Below are 23531 nucleotides of genomic sequence, written 5' to 3'. Positions count from 1 at the left end.
CAGATATTTAGTTAACAGAGATGCCAGAGGAAAGAGTGATGGCCTGGTCCCACTGGCTCCACACAGTGCAGGCCTCTGTCTAGGGGATGGGGAAATCCTGGTGATATTTTGGGTGTGATATCACACCCACACCACCAAATTGACCCCATGGACTTGTATGTTTGTGTTTAAAAAAAAAAAGCTCCCCTGTCATCCAGCCCAGATGTGATGTCACCTCCTCCATCAGGCATGGCGATTACAAAGGGCTGGTGGGTCTGCAGGGCGGGAGGGGTAGAGATACTGGGTCTTTCTATATCACCTCCCTGTTGTTCCGAATTGCACAGCAGAGGACCATACTGAAGATCATACCAATGACCTGAGGCAAGAGCAAAAAAACATCTACACTGCTCAAAAAAATAAAGGGAACACTTAAACAACACAATGTAACTCCAAGTCAATCACACTTCTGTGAAATAAAACTGTCCACTTAGGAAGCAACACTGATTGACAATAAATTTCACATGCTGTTGTGCAAATGGAATAGACAAAAGGTGGAAATTATAGGCAATTAGCAAGACACCCCCAAAAAAGGAGTGATTCTGCAGGTGGTGACCACAGACCACTTCTCAGTTCCTATGCTTCCTGGCTGATGTTTTGGTCACTTTTGAATGCTAGCGGTGCTCGTACTCTAGTGGTAGCATGAGACGGAGTCTACAACCCACACAAGTGGCTCAGGTAGTGCAGTTCATCCAGGATGGCACATCAATGCGAGCTGTGGCAAAAAGGTTTGCTGTGTCTGTCAGCGTAGTGTCCAGAGCATGGAGGCACTACCAGGAGACAGGCCAGTACATCAGGAGACGTGGAGGAGGCCGTAGGAGGGCAACAACCCAGCAGCAGAACCGCTACCTCTGCCTTTGTGCAAGGAGGTGCACTGCCAGAGCCCTGCAAAATGACCTCCAGCAGGCCACAAATGTGCATGGCAGTAACCTCTGGCGAGCACATGGAGGGCTGTGCGGCCCCACAAAGAAATGCCACCCCACACCATGACTGACCCATCGCCAAACCGGTCATGCTGGAGGATGTTGCAGGCAGCAGAACGTTCTCCACGGCGTCTCCAGACTCTGTCACGTCTGTCACATGTGCTCAGTGTGAACCTGCTTTCATCTGTGAAGAGCACAGGGCGCCAGTGGCGAATTTGCCAATCTTGGTGTTCTCTGGCAAATGCCAAACGTCCTGCACGGTGTTGGGCTGTAAGCACAACCCCCACCTGTGGACGTCGGGCCCTCATACCACCCTCATGGAGTCTGTTTCTGACCGTTGGAGCAGACACATGCACATTTGTGGCCTGCTGGAGGTCATTTTGCAGGGCTCTGGCAGTGCACCTCCTTGCACAAAGGCGGAGGTAGCGGTTCTGCTGCTGGGTTGTTGCCCTCCTACGGCCTCCTCCACGTCTCCTGATGTACTGGCCTGTCTCCTGGTAGTGCCTCCATGCTCTGGACACTACGCTGACAGACACAGCAAACCTTTTTGCCACAGCTCGCATTGATGTGCCATCCTGGATGAACTGCACTACCTGAGCCACTTGTGTGGGTTGTAGACTCCGTCTCATGCTACCACTAGAGTGAGAGCACCGCCAGCATTCAAAAGTGACCAAAACATCAGCCAGGAAGCATAGGAACTGAGAAGTGGTCTGTGGTCACCACCTGCAGAATCACTCCTTTTTTGGGGGTGTCTTGCTAATTGCCTATAATTTCCACCTTTTGTCTATTCCATTTGCACAACAGCATGTGAAATTTATTGTCAATCAGTGTTGCTTCCTAAGTGGACAGTTTGATTTCACAGAAGTGTGATTGACTTGGAGTTACATTGTGTTGTTTAAGTGTTCCCTTTATTTTTTTGAGCAGTGTATATTAGTAGGCTATGAGCTTGTAATACAGTTTTTTTTGCAGTATGATGTGTAACATTTTGTAAATAATCATATGTAACATAATGTAATTTGTGCCCGAGTGTCAGTAAGATCCTTACCATTACTCCTGCTACACCAATCCCCACATATCCGATAATGTAGAGCTTTTCATTGAAAAAGCCCATTATTGCATTCAGACAGTCCTGGAAAACATAAAGATATAGGATAATGTCACTTACAATACCTTTATTCACTATTTCTTACAAAATAATAAGAGCACATTAAGGGTAAATTAACCCTGTGCTCTAAGCACAGTTAACGGCACCACTGTACTTTAACTAGCTTATAAAACTAGATTTTTTTATTTTGTAATGTGACAAACACAACTGTAGGTCTACAGTAATGGCGCTCAGTAGGGGACAAGCAGTAGGCCTATGGTAAAACAATTTTCGTTTTCAACATAGAGGATTCATCTTTGCATCTGCCATTATAGCGTGACAGCGTGGGAAGGGTGCCTTTTCTGTCCCCAGGAAATGCGGTGTCTTTACTGTCCTAAGGAAATATCACTTCTTATTTAGTGTAAAATGTGGATTCCAAAAGGCTTTAAATATAAGGTCAGGTGTCCTTTACTTTAAATACACAAAAATATGGATCTTGAAAGGGAATTTAATAACTTTTTTATACTTTTATTCAATGGATGTAGGCGTTTTTGCCATGTCCCCGGTTGTTATTCATCAATTTCCACGGGAAATATAAGTCATAAATAAAAAAATATGTAAAATCCTTCATTATTTTATAGTTCTAGTTAAATTTTCTCTTATCAATAACGTTTTTTTCATGATTATTGTATTTATTATTATTTTATTTTAGATTTTCTTTGTGTTCCTGATATCACTTTTTATCCTGTTAATTTGTTGAAATTCTCAGTTTAAGAAAACAACCTACAATGACACCACATTCAGGAAGTGTCATAATTTCTTTGGTGGTAAAACAATGGTGAAAAGCTAAATTAAATATAAAACTCTGTTTCATCGATTTTTCCATGTTTCATGTTGTTAGTCTGTATGTCCCACTCATAGATTTCCACCCTATTAGGCTACATTTTTTTGAAAATGTACCAAATTTCTAAAACACTATGTTTGGTAGAGAAATTAAAATCCTGTTCAAGTGCTCAGCAGGTAGCCTAGTGGTTAGAGCGTTGGGCCAGTAACCAAAAGGTTGCTGGACTGAATCCCCGAGCTGACAAGGTAAAAATCTGTCGTTCTGCCCCTGAGCAAGGCAGTTAACCCACGGTTCCCCAGGTGCCGAAGACGTGGATGTCGATTAAGGCAGCCCCCCGCACCTCTCTGATTCAGAGGTTCGGTTAAATGCGGAAGACACATTTCAGTTGAAGGCAGTCAGTTGTACAATTGACTAGGTATTTCCATTATGCTAGCTCAATCTTGCTCACTGACAGAGCTTTGGCTAATTTAGGCTCCAAATGTATGCACCTAACAGGTTGGAAAAAGCACCAAAATAAAAATGAAGTGCCTGAGCTTGACCAATATGTTTTTCTGAAAGTCAAACATGTCCCTTTTCTGATAGAATAATTTTAAAAAGTCCCCTAAAGTTATGAGGTCCAAAAGCCACTGCATAGTATGAATGACCCGGCAGCGCCATTGAGGCAACCTCCATTTTGATGTAGTCAGTTCTTCACGATTGGCTGATCCCTCCTGATGACCCGGTTGGACACGACTCCAAGACACCAGGAGGGATTAGCCAATGAAGTTGGAAGTCCCACCCAGTTGACTAAATTAAAATGGTGGCAGCCCTCAATGTCGCTGCCCATACTAATATGGCCTTTTGGCCACTAGAGGCCTCTATCAGAGTTGTACCTTTGTGTCTTCATCAGCATCAGGACACAAAGGCGAAGGCATGGAGACACCACAGCAATTCAACTACGGCAACAAAAAACATAGGATATCAAAAATAAATATTGTATATCAAACACATAGAAATGGACAACATTGACTGTGTGGCATGATCATGTACATATGAGAGCAAAAATAAAATGTAGTTTAACTCACAACATCGTGGTACATTTCAGCTACAGCAGTGCGGTTGGAATTTTCTGAATTCTCTGAAATAGATTCACTATAGAATTGTTGAATGTCTTCGATGATCTAAAACATAGATTAAGGATGAATCAGTAAATCAAATAAGTAAGAGATCGAGATTGCAGTACAAACAAGTGGTTGTCTTTAATTCACGTTTAATTAAATGTCGGAACATTGATTCAAGTGGATATACCTTGTCTTTGCTCATGAATCCAAACACACCTGCAGCAACCTCTGCACCAAAGATTACAAGAAGGCAGGCAAAGAACTGCAAAACAGAGAGGGCAGTGGTATATTAATTCACAGAGTATCCTGTACATTTGGCCAGGAGATTTCCCTGGTCAGGACATATGGTCAGTTAAAACTCAGGGCCTACAGTATGCTAATAAGGTCACTAGTGAAAGTCTACACACCCCTAGCATTTTGTTGCCTTAAAATTAAATATAAAAAAATATATATATATTTTTTAACTGATCTCCACAACCGACTCCAAATGTTCAAAGTGAATTCAAAATGAAAGTCTTGTGGTGGCAGCATCATGTTATTGGCAGGAACTGGGGAGTGTCAGGGTTAATAGAAATATCAAAGCCCAGGTAAAAGGTACAACAACAAAAAACCTAACTCTGGATAAAGTTGTATTTTTCAGCAGAACAATTACACAAAATGTGAAGGCCAAAGACACACCAGAATGGCTTTCCAATAGGTGTTGATTGTTCTTGAGTGGTCTGGTCTCAGTTCTGACTCAAATTTGCTTAAAAATCAGAGACAATGATTCCCAACCAAATGTACTGAGCTTGAGCAATTTTGATAAAAACAATGGATACTGTTGCTCTAAGAGTTGTGCAACGTTGGTAGAATCTTATTCAAAATAATTCACAGCTGTGATGGCTGCCAAAGGTGCTTCCACCAAGTATTACCTCTGGGGTGTGAAGACATATCAAGACATTTCCATGTTTTAAATGTTCTATAGCTGTCATTCACTTAAAAAAAAAAAAAAGTGAGTTGGTTGTGTAGATCGGTAGGATAAAAAAATAAAAAAAACACTTAACAGTGAACTTCAAAATGCATACTATGTAATTACAAATCATGATGATGGCACAACAGGTGGAACAGGTTATGATCTAACATGTACAGTACATGAATGACCATGAAGAGGCTAAAGACACAACCTGAGGCTAGGCACCTAAGGTAAATCTCCCACCAATTACCCACCGACGCAAGGAGACACTGTGACTCCTTCACAGCTCCACAGCAACCAAAGAATCCCACCAGCATCATGACCCCGCCTGCACCAATCAGGATGTACACGGCTGAGGAGAGAGAGAGAGGAGAGAGAGAGAGAGAAAGAGAGAGAGAAAGAGAGAGAGCAGTGAATCAACAGAGGGTGGCAGCATTAGGAAAGAGTGTAAGACATGGATTCTACCATGCAGCACCACAATCTAACTACAAAGTAAAGTGTTGGAGTATCCAGTATGTAATACTATCTTCATGCTGACTTTATGAACTGTAAGTTCAAATGAGTCACAGAGGGAAAAGTGGTGAAAAGTCTCATCATTAAAACAAAGTACTTTCCCACTTCAAAGTGCTCATTGCACATTATTCAAAGTTACTCTCGGTTGATTTGAATATATTTTGCACACCCTGGATAGCAATGTGTTGCTAAGGTAATCCAATGTTCCACTTTGCTGAATTTGCAGCAGTATATGTCTCTGTAATCTGTCTCATCAACACAACGCTCATATATTCAGAGGCCTGTGGATGTCCTCATTAGCTGCTCCACCCCTGCCTGAGCAACAATAACCCTCTCAATACAAGGAGCAGGAAGAGAGACCATCATCGCAGGGCAGGCCTAACAAAGACTCTGCTGGGGTAGCATCTGCTCTGAGACTAGTGTCACGGTCACCACAGCACTGCGGCTGGGATGGTGTCATCTCATCTCCCCTGTGATGCTCCCCCATGCCCCCTCAGCCCAGCCCTCACTACCAGCCCTTCCCTGAGACAGTGAAACAGTGCGACACTTAGACGATGATACGGTAGAGTAATGGTACACCTGGGAAGTCCCCATGCTCAGTGTTTGGCTTAATCGACGACACAGGCAGGAACTGCTACGGCTGCCTAATTAGACCACATGGGGGCCCGTGGTGCGCTGAGGTTGTTTTCGTTGTTTAAGAACAATAGACAGGAGGTGAAGCGCAGCGGTCCGCTGTGGCTTGACTCTGGCTGGGGGAGGAAACTGGAAAGAAGAGGGCTGGCTAAGCTCATAGCTGATCTCCTGCTTAGCGATGGAAAACATCATGAGACGAGACAGGCGCCTTGCTTTACACAAGCAAAGCCGGCGATGTTGATAAGACAGCCCTCCAATCCAAACACATGTACAGCTCCTTTTCAGTGTCTGCGATATCTAAGCATTTGCATTTCTGTGCTGCCCCAACATTGGTGGAGGTTATCAATGGGCAATGCAAATCTTTGAGTGTTTAGTGTGCAAATTGACTAGCACTGTAAGTACACTGCTCCCCATTGGCTTGCCTCAGCTTACACAGACACAGAGGCACAGAGGTGACAGAATGGAAAGTGAATCATCTATAGGGAATGCTGCCTCCTTGTCCCTCTATGATATCCCTGTCTAATTAGTCTCGTCTTCAGTACAACTGCAAAAAGGTAACCTTTCCCTCACATATTGTTCTTATGCTGCCCAATATAATATTTATCTTGTATCCAAGGCTCCCTTGGACTATGACAAAACATGATCAATCTTAGTGCTATGTTTTTTCCCAGACATTTGTAACGTCTCCACATTAAATGTGAACTCAAATGGATCCGAATACGAGGTTATGCATGTATTGTTGGCTACAACAAATACAGAAAGCCTTATTGGATACGATTTTGAGTTTGGTTTATGAGTCCTGTTGCTGCTGTTCTATTGCTACCATTTCATTACTAATCAAAGCTGTCATCTGATGCTTTATGGTTTTTACTGTGAGCTGGTCGAAACACTTACTATCTGCATACTGCTCGCTTTTCTGCAGAAAAGTCTAGGTGTCAAGTTATATGTAACACAATTCCCAAGCCTTGTTTTATATAGCACATCTGTTCAGGACAGGTGATTGTTATGCATTGCCTAGACATTACCACACTCAGAAATCCCTATGTTGGGGGTAGCTCTCTTTGTACCACATGGTTTGGATGCCCAGGCAAGACCTGGTATGGCATTTGCATTGAAAGCCAAAATGAACTTACAGTGTTATCATAGCCAGCTACATTGCATACATCGTCCCATCAGTGATGACACACCAACCCAAAAGGCTTGGGCATGTACCCAGCTCTTCTTTTACTGCATTTAACTAGGATTTAATAGAAAAGCTGGCATCAGATGTCGGTATCACAGTGTGCAATGAATTATGCCATTTTTGATGATATCATGACTCTCTGGCTGATGGGAGTGGCGGTCGCTAGGAGACAGTCGCCTCAGAGGCCACCCAATGAGCTACAGCAACCTGAGGGCAGCAGCCAACTGGGTGAAGGCATGGTGAAGAGTTGATAAAGTGAGTCACCATTTTAGGTTACGCTCTAAATGGAAGTAACAAGAATAGGCTGCATTCTACTCATGTCCATGTAGGAGACCAATTGAGAGAGAGGATATTATAGGGAACACCGATACTTAAAACTGAACGTTGAGAGGCCACTTGAAACACAAGACAGTGTCTTTGAATACATACAGTATACAATGGCTAATATAGATTGTGACATGACATGGGGCAACGTGTGAATAAAATGTTATTTCAAGTGTAGTTTGCATTTAACCGGATGCTCAGGAAAATGCCCCTCCATGCACTTTCTCTTCAACAAGCTTTTGTGGGGAATGTGTGTCTGTTGTTGCAGAAATCAACCTTTTATTATGTCCTACAAGGGTATGACCGCAGGCGATTTAGTGTAACTTTAATTTTAGAATAATCAATTTTTAAAAAATGCAAGGTTCCTGTCATAGCGTATATGTTCCTATGGGACAGAAACAAGAACAGGTTAGATTGATGGGAAATGCTCCAACAAACACAAAGATACCCACCCATTAAATACTGTACTTCAAACATATTCCTACCTAAGTAAATGTTGTAGGTAGCTGGGCCATGTTCAGTACTAGGATATGTGCAAAACCTTTTTGAAACAGAGGAAATGTAACACTTTGCTATGGCTACGTTGTGCAAATACTGACCATGGTAACTAAGTACAGTACAATCATTCCAATAGAACCAGTGGGGAAGGTGTTCAGCCGGTCTAGGGTCCTGGTCTGACTGTGGACTCACCTATGAAGAAGGTCTCGGGGGCTCCCTCTCCATTCAGGAGCTGGTCTGTCTTTGGGTCAAACATCAGCCATAGCCCCACTGCCAACACCAACGAGCCACACAGCTGGGGAGCAGAAAAGATCAAGCATGCACATACCATGAAATAAATAAATCCTCAACATTCAGGGAATATTCATGAATAACAACGCAACACAGTAAACAATTAACACATCTTGCACACTATTGCTTAGTTTACACAAATGTGTATTTTGTCATCATAAACCTTGACCTTTTTTAAAGCATCATGTTGCATACTATAGATGTGAGATACTGTACAGACCGACTAGTGTCTATGAACGTTGTCTAGTCTTGACCTGACCTTGAGAGCAGATCAGGACACTGCACAGCATTGGTCCCCATGAGAGCTTAAATAGAATAACCCATTGATTGAAACCCAGTAACACAAGGTGGTGTCACCCATGACTCCATGTGACTTCGTCACATGTACCATCTGGCCTTTTGTAGAGGCCTGGGCAGATGCTCTTGGGCAGATACTGTTCAGTAAAATGTTTTACTCTGAAAACAATAATGACTGTCAAAAAGGCTGTTTCAATGAACATTCAGTATCAAATAATTGACTTCACAACTAACTAGCCCTTGTGTCCGAGGTGTCCTAGTGTCGATGTCGGCGCCAATGCTGAAACCTAATTAGCATAATAAAAACATCCCCATCAAAACCCGTCAGTTTAAGCTAGAGATAACATTTTTTTTGCATGGGCTGCGTCTCAATCCACCGCTTCCGCCAATGGCGGCCTTCCGCATCTGCAGTGGAAGGTGGCTAAGCTACAGTGGTGTTTGTCAGGCCATGAGACATCCCGAAAATCTGTCTGTAGCAATGCGAACGAACTAGTATGACCACTATATGGAAAGACGAGACTCTCACGAGGGTGTTCTCTGTTATGCTCTACGACACCCACAAGCGGCACGGGACCGCCGATCTGCCAACTTCTGTCTGTAGCATCCAAACAGTTTGGGCTACACACTAATATGACCTCTCTTTGTTTTGCTCTAGGTCACCCACAAGCCTCACAAGACTCGTCTGAAGATAGCTCGGTACCAGCTAAAATAATGTATGGAAGTAGCAATCATTGAAAATAGTTTAGTGCCAAAAAAAGGAGTTAAATATGGGTAAAAATATATGAATAATTTCCTGATCTCAGAAATAGGACAGGTACTTTAAAACAAACTTCCTTTTGATTATCTGGTTTTCCATGTACAGTTGAAGTCGGAAGTTTACACACACTTAAGTTGGAGTCATTAAAACTCGTTTTTCAACCACTCCACAAATTTCTTGTTAACTATGGTTTTGGCAAGTCGGTTAGGACATCTACTTTGTGCATGACGCAAGTCATTTTTCCAACAATTGTTTACAGACAGATTATTTCACTTATAATTCACTGTATTACAATTCCAGTGGGTCAGAAGTTTACATACACTAAGTTGACTGTGCCTTTAAACAGCTTGGAAAATGAAAGAAATTGATGTCATGGCGTTAGAAGCTTCTGATAGGCTAGGCGACATCATTTGAGTGAATTGGAGGTGTACCTGTGGATGCATTTCAAGGCCTACCTTCAAACTCATTGCCTCTTTGCTTGACATCATGGGAAAATCAAAAGAAATCAGCTAAGACCTCAGAAGAAAAAATTGTAGACCTCCACAAGTCTGGTTCATCCTTGGGAGCAATTTCCAAACGCCTGAAGGTACCACGTTCATCTGTACAAACAATAGTACGCGAGTATAAACACCATGGGAACACGCAGCCGAAGAACACCATCCCAACCGTGAAGCACGGGGGTGGCAGCATCATGTTGTGGGGGTGCTTTGCTCCAGGAGGAACTGGTGCACTTCAGAAAATAGATGGCATCATGAGGGAGGAAAATTGTGTGGATATATTGAAGCAACATCTCAAGACATCAGTCAGGAAGTTAAAGCTTGGTCGCAAATGGGTCTTCCAAATGGACAATGACCCCAAGCATACTTCCAAAGTTGTGGCAAAATGGCTTAGGGACAACAAAGTAAAGGTATTGGAGTGGCCATCACAAAGCCCTGACCTCAATCATATAGAAAATTTGTGGGCAGGACTGAAAAAGCGTGTGCGAGCAAGGAGGCCTACAAACCTGACTCAGTTCCATTTTTTACATTTTAGTCATTTAGCAGACGCTCTTATCCAGAGCGACTTACAGTAGAGTGCATACATTTTATTACATTTTTTTTTACATACTGAGACAAGGATATCCCTACCGGCCAAACCCTCCCTAACCCGGACGACGCTATGCCAATTGTGCGTCGCCCCACGGACCTCCCGGTTGCGGCCAGCTGCGACAGAGCCTGGGCGCGAACCCAGAGACTCTGGTGGCGCAGCTAGCAGTGCGATGCAGTGCCCTAGACCACTGCGCCACCCGGGAGGCCCAGTTACAACAGCTCTGTCAGGAGGAGAGGGCCAAAATTCGCCCAACTTATTGTGGGAAGCTTGAGGAAGGCTACCCGAAACGTTTGACCCAAGTAAAACAATTTAAAGGCAATGCTACCAAATACTAATTGAGTGTATGTAAACTTCTGACCCACTGGGAATGTGATGAAAGAAATAAAAGTAGAAATAAATCATTCTCTCTTCTATTATTCTGACATTTCACATTCTTAAAATAAAGTGGTAATCCTAACTGACCTAATACAGGGAATTTTTACTAGGATTAAATGTCAGGAATTGTGAAAAACTGAGTTTAAATGTATTTGGCTAAGGTGTACGTAAACGTCCGACTTCAACTGTATGAATCTGGTATTCAATGTGTTTCTATGGGCTAATAGAAGTGAGGCCAAATTCAATGTTTCATCAATAAAAAATGTATACACTTTTTTATGATTAAAGGGGTCTTAAAATTCCAAATAAAATGAGTAAGTGATCCTTGATATAACCATCTTCAGACAATTCCATATGTTAGCTTACTACAACCCCCCACCCCCCTTAAGTATTACAAGTAGACATCTAATGGTGTTATGTTGTAATAAAAAAAATACATATCTAGTCTGTCTTTAACCTCTGGGGACTTTGTCCTTCAGAGTACCATGTAGCAGGGCAGCCAGAGTAGACACTGCCTTAAGGTCAGTGTTGCATTTGAACCCCCTAATGATAATGGCAAGGATAGGCGGAGAGTAAGCTGATCCTAGACCTGTGCCTACAGCTAAAACTCAGAGCTGGACAGCCCATGGTGCCAGCCTCACAGGCCTACAGCCTATAGATGGGTGACGTAACACACACTGGCATTGGCTGCCCGTTGGCACTGTACCCCAAACTGACGCTGTACGCTTTCTCCTGTCCACTATGACCCGCCCTCTTTGCCTCGTCTCACAACGCCACTGCTTTTTGTCTCTTAACTGGGCACAAAGGGTTGCTGTCTGACAAAGTGACATCACTCTTCCCAGCAAAAAGAAAGTCACATCACAGTGCCAACTTGTATGAGGGAGGGGGATAGGAAATATGGTTGGCCATCGTAGCTACAGTATGTTGGAAATGTACCAACAAACTGCAGTTCTGCAAGAAGAAGTTCAGTAGGCTTATGCTATACTATATTATCCAGTATTCTTTACAAGTTTTAATTTGTAGATTTTGGTCATTTAGCGGGTGCTCTTGTCCCTTAGCAACTTACATTTGGTGCATTCAACCAAGGTTGATAAAATAAAATAAAAACAGGTCTATCATAGTCATAGCAAGTTAAACGTTTCTGTAACAGTTACTGAAAATGTTGTTGTAGTTGAGGATACACTGGTCTTCAAAATAGTTATAATTACAAGATATCTTATGATCTCTGGATAGTGCCAATACATTACTGAGATATCGACGAGAACTTGATGCCAGCTTGCTGTAAGTTACTATAATGCCAAAGTAATGAAACACACTACAATACTGTAAAAGTGACTAGTAAACTGTAAGAGCGTAATTTTTTCACAGTATTTTACAAGGGATTGGAGCAAGCAGGTTGGCTGCTAGGCATTTGTAAAGTTCATCATATTAATGAATACTATGTGTTTTAAATCACTTACAATTTTAGAGGCCAAAACAAAGGCTTCCAAACTGGCTGTGATTACAGGGCAAAACAGATCAAATGGACGTGGTTAAATATTCAACCATTAAAAGTTTAAGACCTGCTGCTACTCTGATCTGTCCCCTATATACATGTAACTGTTAGGGAACCACTACAATATATCAGTTAAATTCATACAGCATTCTTACTAACGGGTGCAACAAGTATAGCCTCTTACAAGACACACCTCAAAATATGTTAACGGGTCAGAAACATCAATACCATGCACTCACTAGTAGTGATGTCACGTGTAATACTGGAGCTCTGAAATATGCATCGAAGTTGCTAACGCCTCGAACACACCTACAGCTTGGCGCAAAATCTTACACAGCATCATCTTGATATGTGTGCAACAACAGAACGCACTGCAACTGCCTCTGCAACGCAATGCTGCAAGGCACACATAGCATTCCATTGGAAATGAATGTACTTCTGGTGTACCCAATTTCAAAAACACTGTTGGTGTGATCGAGGCGTAACTTCAAAGCAGTGTTCCGATGTGTGTATCACTTTATCAGAAGTAAGTCATCAGCTTCGTTTGATCACGTGCTTTTTCAAACCATGTGTTGCAAAACGCAAGATCCCACTCATGTTACTGTGGTTCCAGTGCTTTCTTCGATTAAGCGGCTTTCAAACACCAACCTTTACTGGATAACGTACTTAAAAATATATAGTTAGGATTTTGTACATGTCATTTCACCTGAATGGTAGATTAGAAGGTTGAGTAGGGAACATGCAGGGACATCAGGGTATGAGGTTGAATCCTGTTTAAAGCACATTAGTTTGAAAATAATTTTATGTGAAACCAAACATTCTGCACTGTTGTTCAAATATTCTTTTTATTTAGTATAGTATAAGCTTCTGTGTTAAGCATCCTAAATAATGCCATATATTCCGTTTTTGAAAAATAGTCAACTTGAAGGCAAAAAAGGGAAGCATGACATAAGATGCAATCCAACTGATTGTAGGCTATTAAAGCCAAAAACTTACCGCTGTGCCACCGAGTTTTTATACAATTTCAACAATAAAATGTTTTGTAAAATGTGCATTCTACAGTGTCTTGGTGTTGAAATTACAGTGTGCTGTAAAACACATTTGCAGTATTTTGCTGTGCGTTCTACAGTGTTTTACTGTTGAAATTAGAGAAACGTCTTACAGTGTAAATCACAACAGTCTAGAGCAAACTATGCATACTGCTGTAATAGATGTCGTAATAGTGCAATTACATAAACCATTTCATTGGTATTTAAATAACATTTTATGTGGAGGTTCATTCACACTTTGAGTTGACACTAAACATGAAGTTCAGTCAGTCCTGTGAAGAACTGTGACCTCAGAAGCTCAGGTCCAGATGTAATAAACAAATGAAATCCAAATGTATTAGTCATGTAACGGATGTGAAATGGCTAGCTAGTTAGCGGGTACGCGCTACTAGCGTTTCAATCAGTTACGTCACTTGCTCTGAAACGTAGAACTAGTGTTGCCCCTTGCTCTGCAAGGGCCGTGGCCTTTGTGGAGCGATGGGTAACGATGCTTCGTGGGCGACCGTTGTTGATGTGTGCAGAAGGTCCCTGGTTCGCGCCCGTGTCGGGGCGAGGGGACGGTTTAAAGTTATACTGTTACAGTCACATGCACCGAATACAACAAGGTGAAATGCTTACTTACAAGCCTTTAACCATCAATGCAGTTCAAGAAATTGGGTTAAGTAAATATTTACCAAATAAACTTAAAGTAAAACATAAAGTAACACAATAAAATAACAATAACGAGGCTATATAAAGGGGGTAGAGGTTAGTCGATGTGTGGCACCACCTAGTATACCGAGCAGTTGCAACGGGATTTGAACATTTAGTCCATTAGTACAGTTGCTTGGTCAGTGGTAAGACTATAAACTGGACAAAAGTGGGCTACATGAGAAGTGCAATACTGTTTTAACCAAGTGTTAGTGCGGGTTTTCAGTAAATGTATGTAAATCATGAAGCTCATGCGCAAATTCTCAACAACAAAAGAGTGATCAAACTAAGATCCTTCAACTATATCTGGAGGGAGGTGAATCGTGGTTAAAGGAGTTACCATGAGAACATGTCTTTGAAGAAATACTGCTGTAAACATTTCATATAACGTGTGCGTGCGAGAGAGCGCGTACACGCGCGCTTTCTATCTCAACCATCAAATAAGAGAATATGATTATATTTGGTAACAACATGCTTCCGTGAAAATGAGTTACATTGATAAAAATCCGACAACAACAGAGGAAATGTACTTTCCCTCCGGACCGGCAGAAGAATATAAATGCATCAGCTACAGCAGCGTGAGAGATGGATTTGCTGCAAAAAGCATCTGCAATTTATGAGGAATCACTATAAATCACAATCAATTCTGCACACATGCAACCATGTTTATGATCGAATAAATGTATCGGTAGTAGGATCAACACTTACCCAGAATATGAAGTTGAAAACAAAAAGGAGATATTTCACGCATTTCATCACACCTTGCACTTTACTCATGATTCTGTAAATCCGTCTCTAATACGACCAATAAAAGAATGAAAAGACAGCGATACTTTGTTCTACATGCGTCTTTGACATCAACAATAGTCTACAACCGCGCTGCAATCTCAAAATGACAACATTGGAGAAGCTTTACACGCGTTGTTGGACCGCCCATTTCCGTCATTGGTTTATGAGTGGTACAAATTAATCAGATGGCAAAAATGCTGTGCCCTCATTAAATAAGCCAATATCAATATTTTGGGATTTTAAACTTCCACTCAATTTGATTGTATTTGTTTCTTGTAACAAACCTATTTTATCCTAGGCTGAAACACTTTATCGAAGGACTGCATTTATAAATGTATGCTTTCAACCGTGCAATATTAACTATAAAAGGTTTATTATAAGCTATATTATTTAAACAGTAATGTTTCACTAAAGACATTATAGCATGTAGAAAAACATGCTTACGTTAAATAGAAATGTGTGAGTTGATTTCATGCTCAATCAGATTGCATTCTATAGGCTATATTCTATCTACAGATTATATTTTAAGATCTTATTTCCAAAAACTGAAACTTGGTTCGGTGCAAATGTTTACATTCAATAACTTTCTACCCAACCCGTTGAAGTGCATTATGCCAAAAGAAAGCCTAAGACATTTACACAAAATATAAATTGCCATGGCTGTAATGATACACTCTTAGAAAAAAGGGTTCCAAAAGGGTTCTTTATGGAGGGATAGGGTTATACCAAGAACCGTTTTGATCTGAAGAACCCTTTTTGGAAGACATGGATTCTGTATCGCGACTCAGGATATGACCCAGATGCAGACACAGGAGGCGGATGGTTCGGTTCTCAGAATATTTATTATCACAAAGGGTAAGGCAAAAGGGCAGGTCGAGGGCAAGCAGAGGTTCGTAATCCAAGACAGAGTCAACAAGGGACAGAACGGCAGGCAGGCTCGGACATGGAGAACATGCTCTTGAGTCAACCGGGAAAAGACAAGGATGTCATCAAGATAGACAAACACAAACCGGTTCAACATGTCACAGAGCCTGGAACACTGCGTTTGGTCAGACCAAACTGCATAACCAGGTACTTGTAGTATCCGCTAGCCGTGTTGAAGGCTGTCTTCCACTCGTCTCCTTTCCGTACCCAAACCAGGTGGTAGGCGTTCCGAAGGTCCAACTTGGAAAAGATGGTCGCACCCTAGATAGGCTCGAAAGCCAAGGAGAGAAGTGGTAGCGGGTAACAATTTTATACAATGATATCATTGTGGCCCCAGAAGTTGAAACATGGGCGCAGGGTTTTGTACTTCTTTTCCACAAAGAAAGCTCCCTTCGGCAGAGGAGACTGAAGGACGCATGATTCCGGCCAATAGAGAGTCTTCAATGTATACCTCCATGGTTTTGGTCTCCTGACCAGACAGGGAATAAAGCCACCCCCGAGTTGGTGTGGTGCCCAGGAGGAGGTCAATAGCGCAATCGTAGTGTCGATGCGGAGGAAGGGATGTGGCGCGAGCCTTGTTGAAAACCTCCCGGAGGTCCTGGTACTCTGCGAGAACGGCGGAGAGATCCGAGGCTTTACCCAAGCCCACAAAAGGACATCCCAGGGCAGGCTGCGCCGCCTTAAGGCAATGTGCGTGGCAGAACTGGCTCCAACCCAGGATAGAACCAGTAGCCCAATCGATCAGGGGGTTGTGCCTCTGGAGCCATGGAAATCCCAAAATCACAGGTGTATGAGGAGATTAAATTAGTATAAACTGTATGGACTCACTGTGATTACCCGACACTTGCAGGTTAATGGGAACCATACTGTGAGTGACCCTGCCAATGAAGCGTCCGTTCAAAGCTCTGGCGTCCATGGGAATGGAGAGGAGTTGAGGAGAGATACCCAGCGCAGATACCAGGCTAGCGTCCATGAAGCTCTTGTCAGACCCAGAGTACTCTGAGAGATTCTGACTGGTCACCGCACAGCAGGATAGCGTGGACAGGAGTACAAGTAATTGGAGTCTCCCTGTATGGCCCATCAGCGTACCCGTACCTACTGATGAGCCTGGTCTTTTATTGGACAGATGGATATGTCATGTCCTGTTGTACCACAATACAGAATACTGTTGGAGCTCAGCCTGCGTAAACGTTCACTAGGAGACAATCTAGCCCTGCCCAGTTGCGTGGGCTCAGGTGGAGACAAGTGAGAAACCGTGGACGAGCGATTGTGGATGAGAACAGACCTCCTCTCCCTCCTGCATTGCCATAGGTGCCTATCAATCCTTATATTCAAGGGTAACTGAAGGGTAACTCCCGGGCTGTGAGTTCGTCTTTGATTTCCTCCGATAATCCATGAAGGAAGGTGTCAAACAGGGACTCCAGGTTCCAGGCACTCTCGGCGGCCAGCGTGCAAAAGTCTAGCATGTAGTCTGCCACACTGCGGGAGTCTTGACGAAGTGGCTTCTGAGCCGCCTCTCTCCGGGAAATTGAGCACCTTCCTTACCTTCGCCACGACATCATCCAGACTAAGGAAAATGGCTGATTGTTAATACCACACCGCCATAGCCCAGGCGAGCGTCCTTCCCGACATCAGCGTTATAAGATACGCAATCTTCGACTGATCCGAAGGAAATTAAGAGGGCTGCAGCTCAAAGATGAGGGAGCACTAGGAGAGAAATGCCTGGCAGGTTCCAGGATCTCCTGCATAGTGCTCCGGAGGAGGTAAGCAGGGTTCTCAGGGAAGTGGGGTAGGCTGTGGAGAAGCATCACTAGTAGCAAGGTTACTGAGCGCCCGGGAGGTTTCCGTTGTGGCTTGCTCCAGTACTTGACTATATGGTCATGGCATTCCTCCAAGGTATGGAGTCCCTCCATGAGGTTCTGAAGTAGCTCCTCGTGTCTTCCAATGGTGGCTCCTTGCAGGGAGATAGTGTTGTGGAGCTGGTCTGAGTCTTCTGGGTCACTCATGGCCAGTTTGTCCTATCACAACTCAAGATTTGACCCAGATGCAGACACAGGAGAAAGATGTTTCGGTTCTCAGAATATTTACTATCACAAAGGGTCAGGCAAAAGGGCAGGTTGTGGGCAAGTAGAGGTTCGTAATCCAAGGCAGAGTCAACAAGGGACAGAACGGCAGGCAGGCTCAGGGCAGGCAGAAAGGTCAGAACCGGGAAGACTAGAAAATAAAACTAGAGAGAAGCTAACACACGGAAAACACGCTGGGACGACTTGACGAGACAAGACGAACTGGCAACAGATAAACAGAAAACGTAGGTATAAATACACAGGGGATAATGTAGAAAAATAAGAGACACCTGGTGGGGGGTGGAAACAAGCACAAGACAAGAGGTGAAACAGATCAGGGTGTGACATTATGTGTAAGGCAAAAGGTTCTACTCAGAACCTATAACATCATAAAGACTGTTTTTGGAAGTAAGTATTTTTTTGATGATTCTTTGGAAGGCAAGAAGGGTTCTACATTGAACATTTATCATATTTCCCAGCATGCTCTATTGCAGGGTGATTTTCATAATTGTTTGTTTTAATATCTGTGTTTTTTGCATGTATATTGATTGGTTGATTCATATTATGCTACAGAAAGATACATAGCGTAAATGTTTCTAAACTAATCCAATCTGTTAGTAGGCGGACTTATTGCACCCCTTACAGAGATGGTTGTCCCGGTTTATATGATTGAGGCAGTCTCGATAATTATCTGTTTCAACCCTGGCAATCATTTGGAATTCAGGCTGTGGGTAATAAAACATTCCTCTTGTTTGAAAATCATAACTTTATTGATGGGAAACTACATTTCCTGAAGCATGAAGCTTTCCAGGCAATTGTGTAGAAAATAGGTTCATTCAGAGCTTCATTATCAGTTCACAATGCACATTAATGACATCTGCTGATCAGCAGTAAAAAACAAAGTGTGAGTATCAGTTTCTTTTTTCTCCACTGATTTATCAAAACTTCATGGCGCGTCTGTAAAGTCGTTTGCTTTAATAGCCTACAATCAGTTGGATTCCATCTTACATCATGTTTCCCTGTTTTGCCTTCACATCGACTATTTTTCAAAAATGGAATCTATAGCAGTGCAGAAAGTGTGGTTCCACATAAAACTATTTTCAAAAAAGTGTGCCTTCAACATGATGCGACTTAATACCCTCACATCCCTGAATTGTCCATAGTTCCCTACTCAACCTGCTAAGCTACCAGTCAGGTGAAATGACATGTACAAAATCCCAGCTATATTTATAGGTACGATATCCAGTAGAGGTTGGTGTTTGAAAGCAGCTTAATTGAAGAAAGCACCGGAACCACGGCGAGATCAGTGGGATCTCGCATTTTGCAACACACGGTTTCAAAAAGCATGTGATCAAACTGACCTTCAGACGTCCTTGATGACGGACTTCTGATAAATTGATACACGCATTGGCACACTGTTTCGAAGTTAGCTGCTTAGCAATTTCGATGCATGCCTTGGAGCTCCAGTATCAAACGTAACATCACTACCTAACTCTGTCTGGATTCCAATAGGAATTAAACATCACATTGCAAGCCAGCACAATGTGACTTACAGGCCTGTAAACCAGGAGTTTCCAAACACCACTGAGTTAGGGTATAACTAGGCCTTCAAAGAAAGGCCTTATGATATATGTAATGTTTTGTCATAAATAATTGAATTTTAAAGGATAATAAGGCTGGTGGAACCTTTGGAGGGTTCTAGGAAGAACCCTCCAAAGATAAAAGGGTTCTCGGTATATCCCTTCATAGAGGGTTCTAGGAAGAACCTTTAGATAATAAAGTGGTTCTCTGTAGAACCATATGAGAACGCATATGAGAACCCTGTAGATGTCCTGGAACCATTTACAGGGGGTTCTATGAAGAACCCTACATAGATGGTTCTAGGTAGAACTCTCTGCAAAGGTTTCTACCTAGCACCAAAAAGGGATCTCATATGGGGACAAACCAAAGAACCCTACATGGTTCTACTTAGCAACTTTTTTTCTAAGAGTGTAAGTAGGCCATTATATTCGTTCCTAAATTAGAAATAAATAATTAAATGAGCACAGTGTCCAATGGTCTTATATCTAGAATCAATATGTTTATTATGGAAATAGTCCTGTGAAATCTTCGTTATGCCAAAAACACCATCATGACTTTTGTAGGTCACTCAGGATTCCACTGTCAAGACATTTTGCGCATCAAAATCACTATTGACAAAAGAGTTTGTTAAACAAGTTTTGATACATTAGAAATGTTGGTGGTATTAAATTCCCAACAAATATATTATTGTAAATTAATACAGTGTGCTAGCATAATGATTCAGAGACAATGGGTGAAAATCTAAATCAAATCAAATTTTATTGGTCGCATCACATACACATATTTAGCAGATGTTACTGTGGGTGTAGGGAAATGCGTATGCTCCTAGCTCTGACAGTGCAGTAATATCTAACAATACAAAACAATACACGTACATCTACAAATACATTTTTTCAAATTAAGAAATAGAGAAATATTAGGACTGGCAATATCAGAGTCCGGAATATAAATGTATATGTATATGATGGGATGTGTAGACATTATGGACGGTATATGGATATAATATGTAGTATATCTGTAGAATATGTGAGTTTGAATAGAAAATGTACACAGTGGTGGAAAAAGTACTCAATTCTCGTACTTGAGTAAAAGTAAACGCGGTCCCGTGTGGCTCAGTTGGTAGAGCATGGCGCTTGCAACGCCAGGGTTGTGGGTTCGATTCCCACGTGGGGCCAGTACAAAAAAGTATGAATGTATGTACTTGTAAGTCGCTCTGGATAAGAGCGTCTGCTAAATGACTTAAATGTAAATGTAAAGATACCTTAATAGAAAATGACTCAAGTAAAAGTGAAAGTCACCCAGTAAAATATTACTTGATTAAAAGTCTAAAAGTATTTGGTTTTAAATACACTTAAGTATCAAAAGTCAATGTAGTTGCTTAAGTACGAGTACTTTTGGGTGTCAGGGAAAATGTACGGAGTAAAAATTACAGAATTTTCTTTAGGAATATAATGAAGCAAAAGTAAAAGTTGTCAAAAATATAAATAGTAAAGTACAGATACTCCAAAACACTTCTTAAGTAGTACTTTAATGTATTTTAAAGTACTTTACACCACTGTTTGTACAGCAATAGTTAAATAGGATAGGCCTTGACTAGAATACAGTATATACAGTACATATGAAATGGGTAAAACAGTATGTAAACATTATTCAAAAGATCAGTGTTCAATGCCTCTATGTACATAGGGCAGCAGTCTCTAAGTTGCAGGGTTGAGTACCGGGTGGCAGCCGGCTAGTGACAGTGACTAAAGTTCAGGCAAGGGTACTGGGCAGAGGATGACTAGTGGTGACTATTTAATAGTCTGATGGCCTTGAGATAGCTGCTGTTTTTCAATCTCTCGGTCCCAGCTTTGATGCACCTGCACTGACCCCACCTTGTAGATGGTAGCGGGGTGTACAGGCCGTAGCTCGGGTGGCTGAGTTCCTTGATGGTCTTCTCGGCCTTTCTGTGACACAGGGTGCTGTCGATGTCCTGGAGGGCAGGCAGTGTACCCACGGTGATACGTTGGACAGACCACACCACCCTCTGGGGATCCCTGCGGTTGCGGAAGGTGCATTTGCTGTACCAGGCGGTGATACAGCCCTACAGGATGCTCTCAATGGTGCATCTGTAAAAGTTTGTGAGGGTCTTAGGGGCCAAGACAAATGTATTCAGCCTCCTGAGGTTGAAGAGGCGCTGTAGCGCCTTCTTCACCACACTGTATGTGTGGATGGACCATTTCAGATTGTCAGGGATGTGTACGTCAAGGAACTTGAAGCTTTTCACCAGTGGAGTACTACTTAGTTGTCTTTTGTACTTGACTTTCCTATTTATATTTTTGACAACTTTTACTTTTACTTCACTACATTCATAATGAAAATAATACACTTTTTACTCCATACATTTTCCCTGACACACAAAGACAGGAAAATTCTCAAATTCATGCACTTATCAAGAGAAAATCCCTGGTCATCCCTATTGCCTCTGATCTGGTGGATTCACTAAACACATGCTTCCTTTGTAAATTATGTCTGAGTGTTGGAGAGTGCCAATGGCTATCCGTAAATAAAAAAACTAACAATATAAGGAATTTGAAATTATTCATATTTTTACTTTTGATATTTAAGTATATTTTAGCAATTATGTTTACTTTCAATACTTAAGAATATTTAAAACTAAATACTTTTAGACTTTTACTCAAGTAGTATTTTACTGGGTGACCTTCAATTTCACTTGAGTCATTTTCCATTAAGCTATCTTTACTTTAACTCAAGTATGACAATTGGGTACTTCCCCCCCCCCCACTGTTTTTTCACCTTCTCCACTGCGGCTCCGTCGATGTGGATGGGGGCGTGCTCCCTCTACTGTCTCCTGAAGTCCATGATCAGCTCCATTGTTTTGTTGATGTTGAGGGAGAGGTTATTTACCTGGCACCACTACTCCAGGGCTCTCACCTCCTCCCTGTAGGCTGTCTAGTCGTTGTTGGTAATCAGGCCTACCACTGTCGTGTCTTCTGCAAACTTGATGATTGAGTTGGAAATGTGCATGGCCACGCAGTCATCGTTGAACAGGGTGTACAGGAAAGGGCTGAGCACGCACCCTTGTGGGACCTCTGTGTTGAGTATCAGCGTAACAGAGGTGTTGTTGCCTACCTTCACCACCTGGGGGCGTCCCGTCAGGAAGTCCAGGACCCTGTTGCTCAGGGCGGTGTTCAGACCCAGGGCCTTGAGCTTGTTAATGAGCTTGGAGGGTACTATGATGTTGAAGGCTGAGTTGTAGTCAATGAACAGCATTCTTACATAAGTATTCCTCTTGTCCAGATGGGATAGGGCAGTGTGATGGTGATTGCGTCATCGTGGATCTATTGGGGAGGTATGCAAGTTGGTCTAGGGTGTCGGGTAAGGTGGAGGTGATATGATCCTTAACTAACCTCTCAAAGCCCTTCATGATGACAGAAGTGAGTGCTACGGGGCGATAGTCATTTTGTTCAGTTACCGTCCTCATGTGCAGTGGTGGCCTGCTTCGGCAGCACTGTGTTTTCCTCGAAGCAGGCAAAGAGGGTGGTTTTCCCTTTATAACCCATTATTGTTTGGAGTCCCTGTCACATACAGTACCTGTCAAAGGTTTAGACACACCTACTCATTCAAGGGTTTTTGTTTATTTTTACAATTTTCTACATTGTAGAATAGTAGTGAAGACATCAACACTATGAAATAACACATATGGAATTATGTATAAACCAAAGAAAGTTTTCAAAAAATCTAAATATATTTAACATTTTAGATACTTCTAAGTAGCCACCCTTTGCCTTGATGAAAGCTTTGCACTTTTAGTTAGAAAAGCCAAGGCTAGCTTTTTCAAGCAGAAAATTGCTTCCTGCAACACAAACTCAAAAAAGTTCTGGGACACTGTAAAGTCCATGGAGAATAAGAACACCTCCTCCCAGCTGCCCACTGCACTGAGGATAGGAAACTCTATCACCACTGATAAATTCACTATAATTGAGAATTTCAGTAAGCATTTTTCTACGGCTGACCATGCTTTCCACCTGGCTACCCCTA

The 23531-nt window shown here is 42.2% G+C and overlaps 1 protein-coding gene across 1 annotated transcript; it reads right to left on the bottom strand.

Annotated features, from left to right (window-relative positions):
* Positions 1–216: 216 nt before the first annotated feature.
* Positions 217–14964, bottom strand: LOC120064920 (CD9 antigen-like). Its single transcript, XM_039015509.1, has 8 exons — positions 14842–14964; positions 8283–8385; positions 5194–5291; positions 4175–4249; positions 3952–4047; positions 3760–3822; positions 2005–2088; positions 217–355 (listed from the first exon to the last, which is right to left on the bottom strand). The coding sequence occupies exons 1-8, from the start codon at positions 14908–14910 to the stop codon at positions 290–292; spliced, it is 654 nt and encodes a 217-aa protein (XP_038871437.1). The 5' UTR covers positions 14911–14964; the 3' UTR covers positions 217–289.
* Positions 14965–23531: the final 8567 nt, after the last annotated feature.

This window comes from Salvelinus namaycush, chromosome 20 (genome assembly GCF_016432855.1).
Source record: "Salvelinus namaycush isolate Seneca chromosome 20, SaNama_1.0, whole genome shotgun sequence".
Classification (NCBI taxonomy): domain Eukaryota; kingdom Metazoa; phylum Chordata; class Actinopteri; order Salmoniformes; family Salmonidae; genus Salvelinus; species Salvelinus namaycush.
Note: the sequence above shows the minus strand (reverse complement) of the source record. Positions and strands in the feature narration are given on the sequence as shown.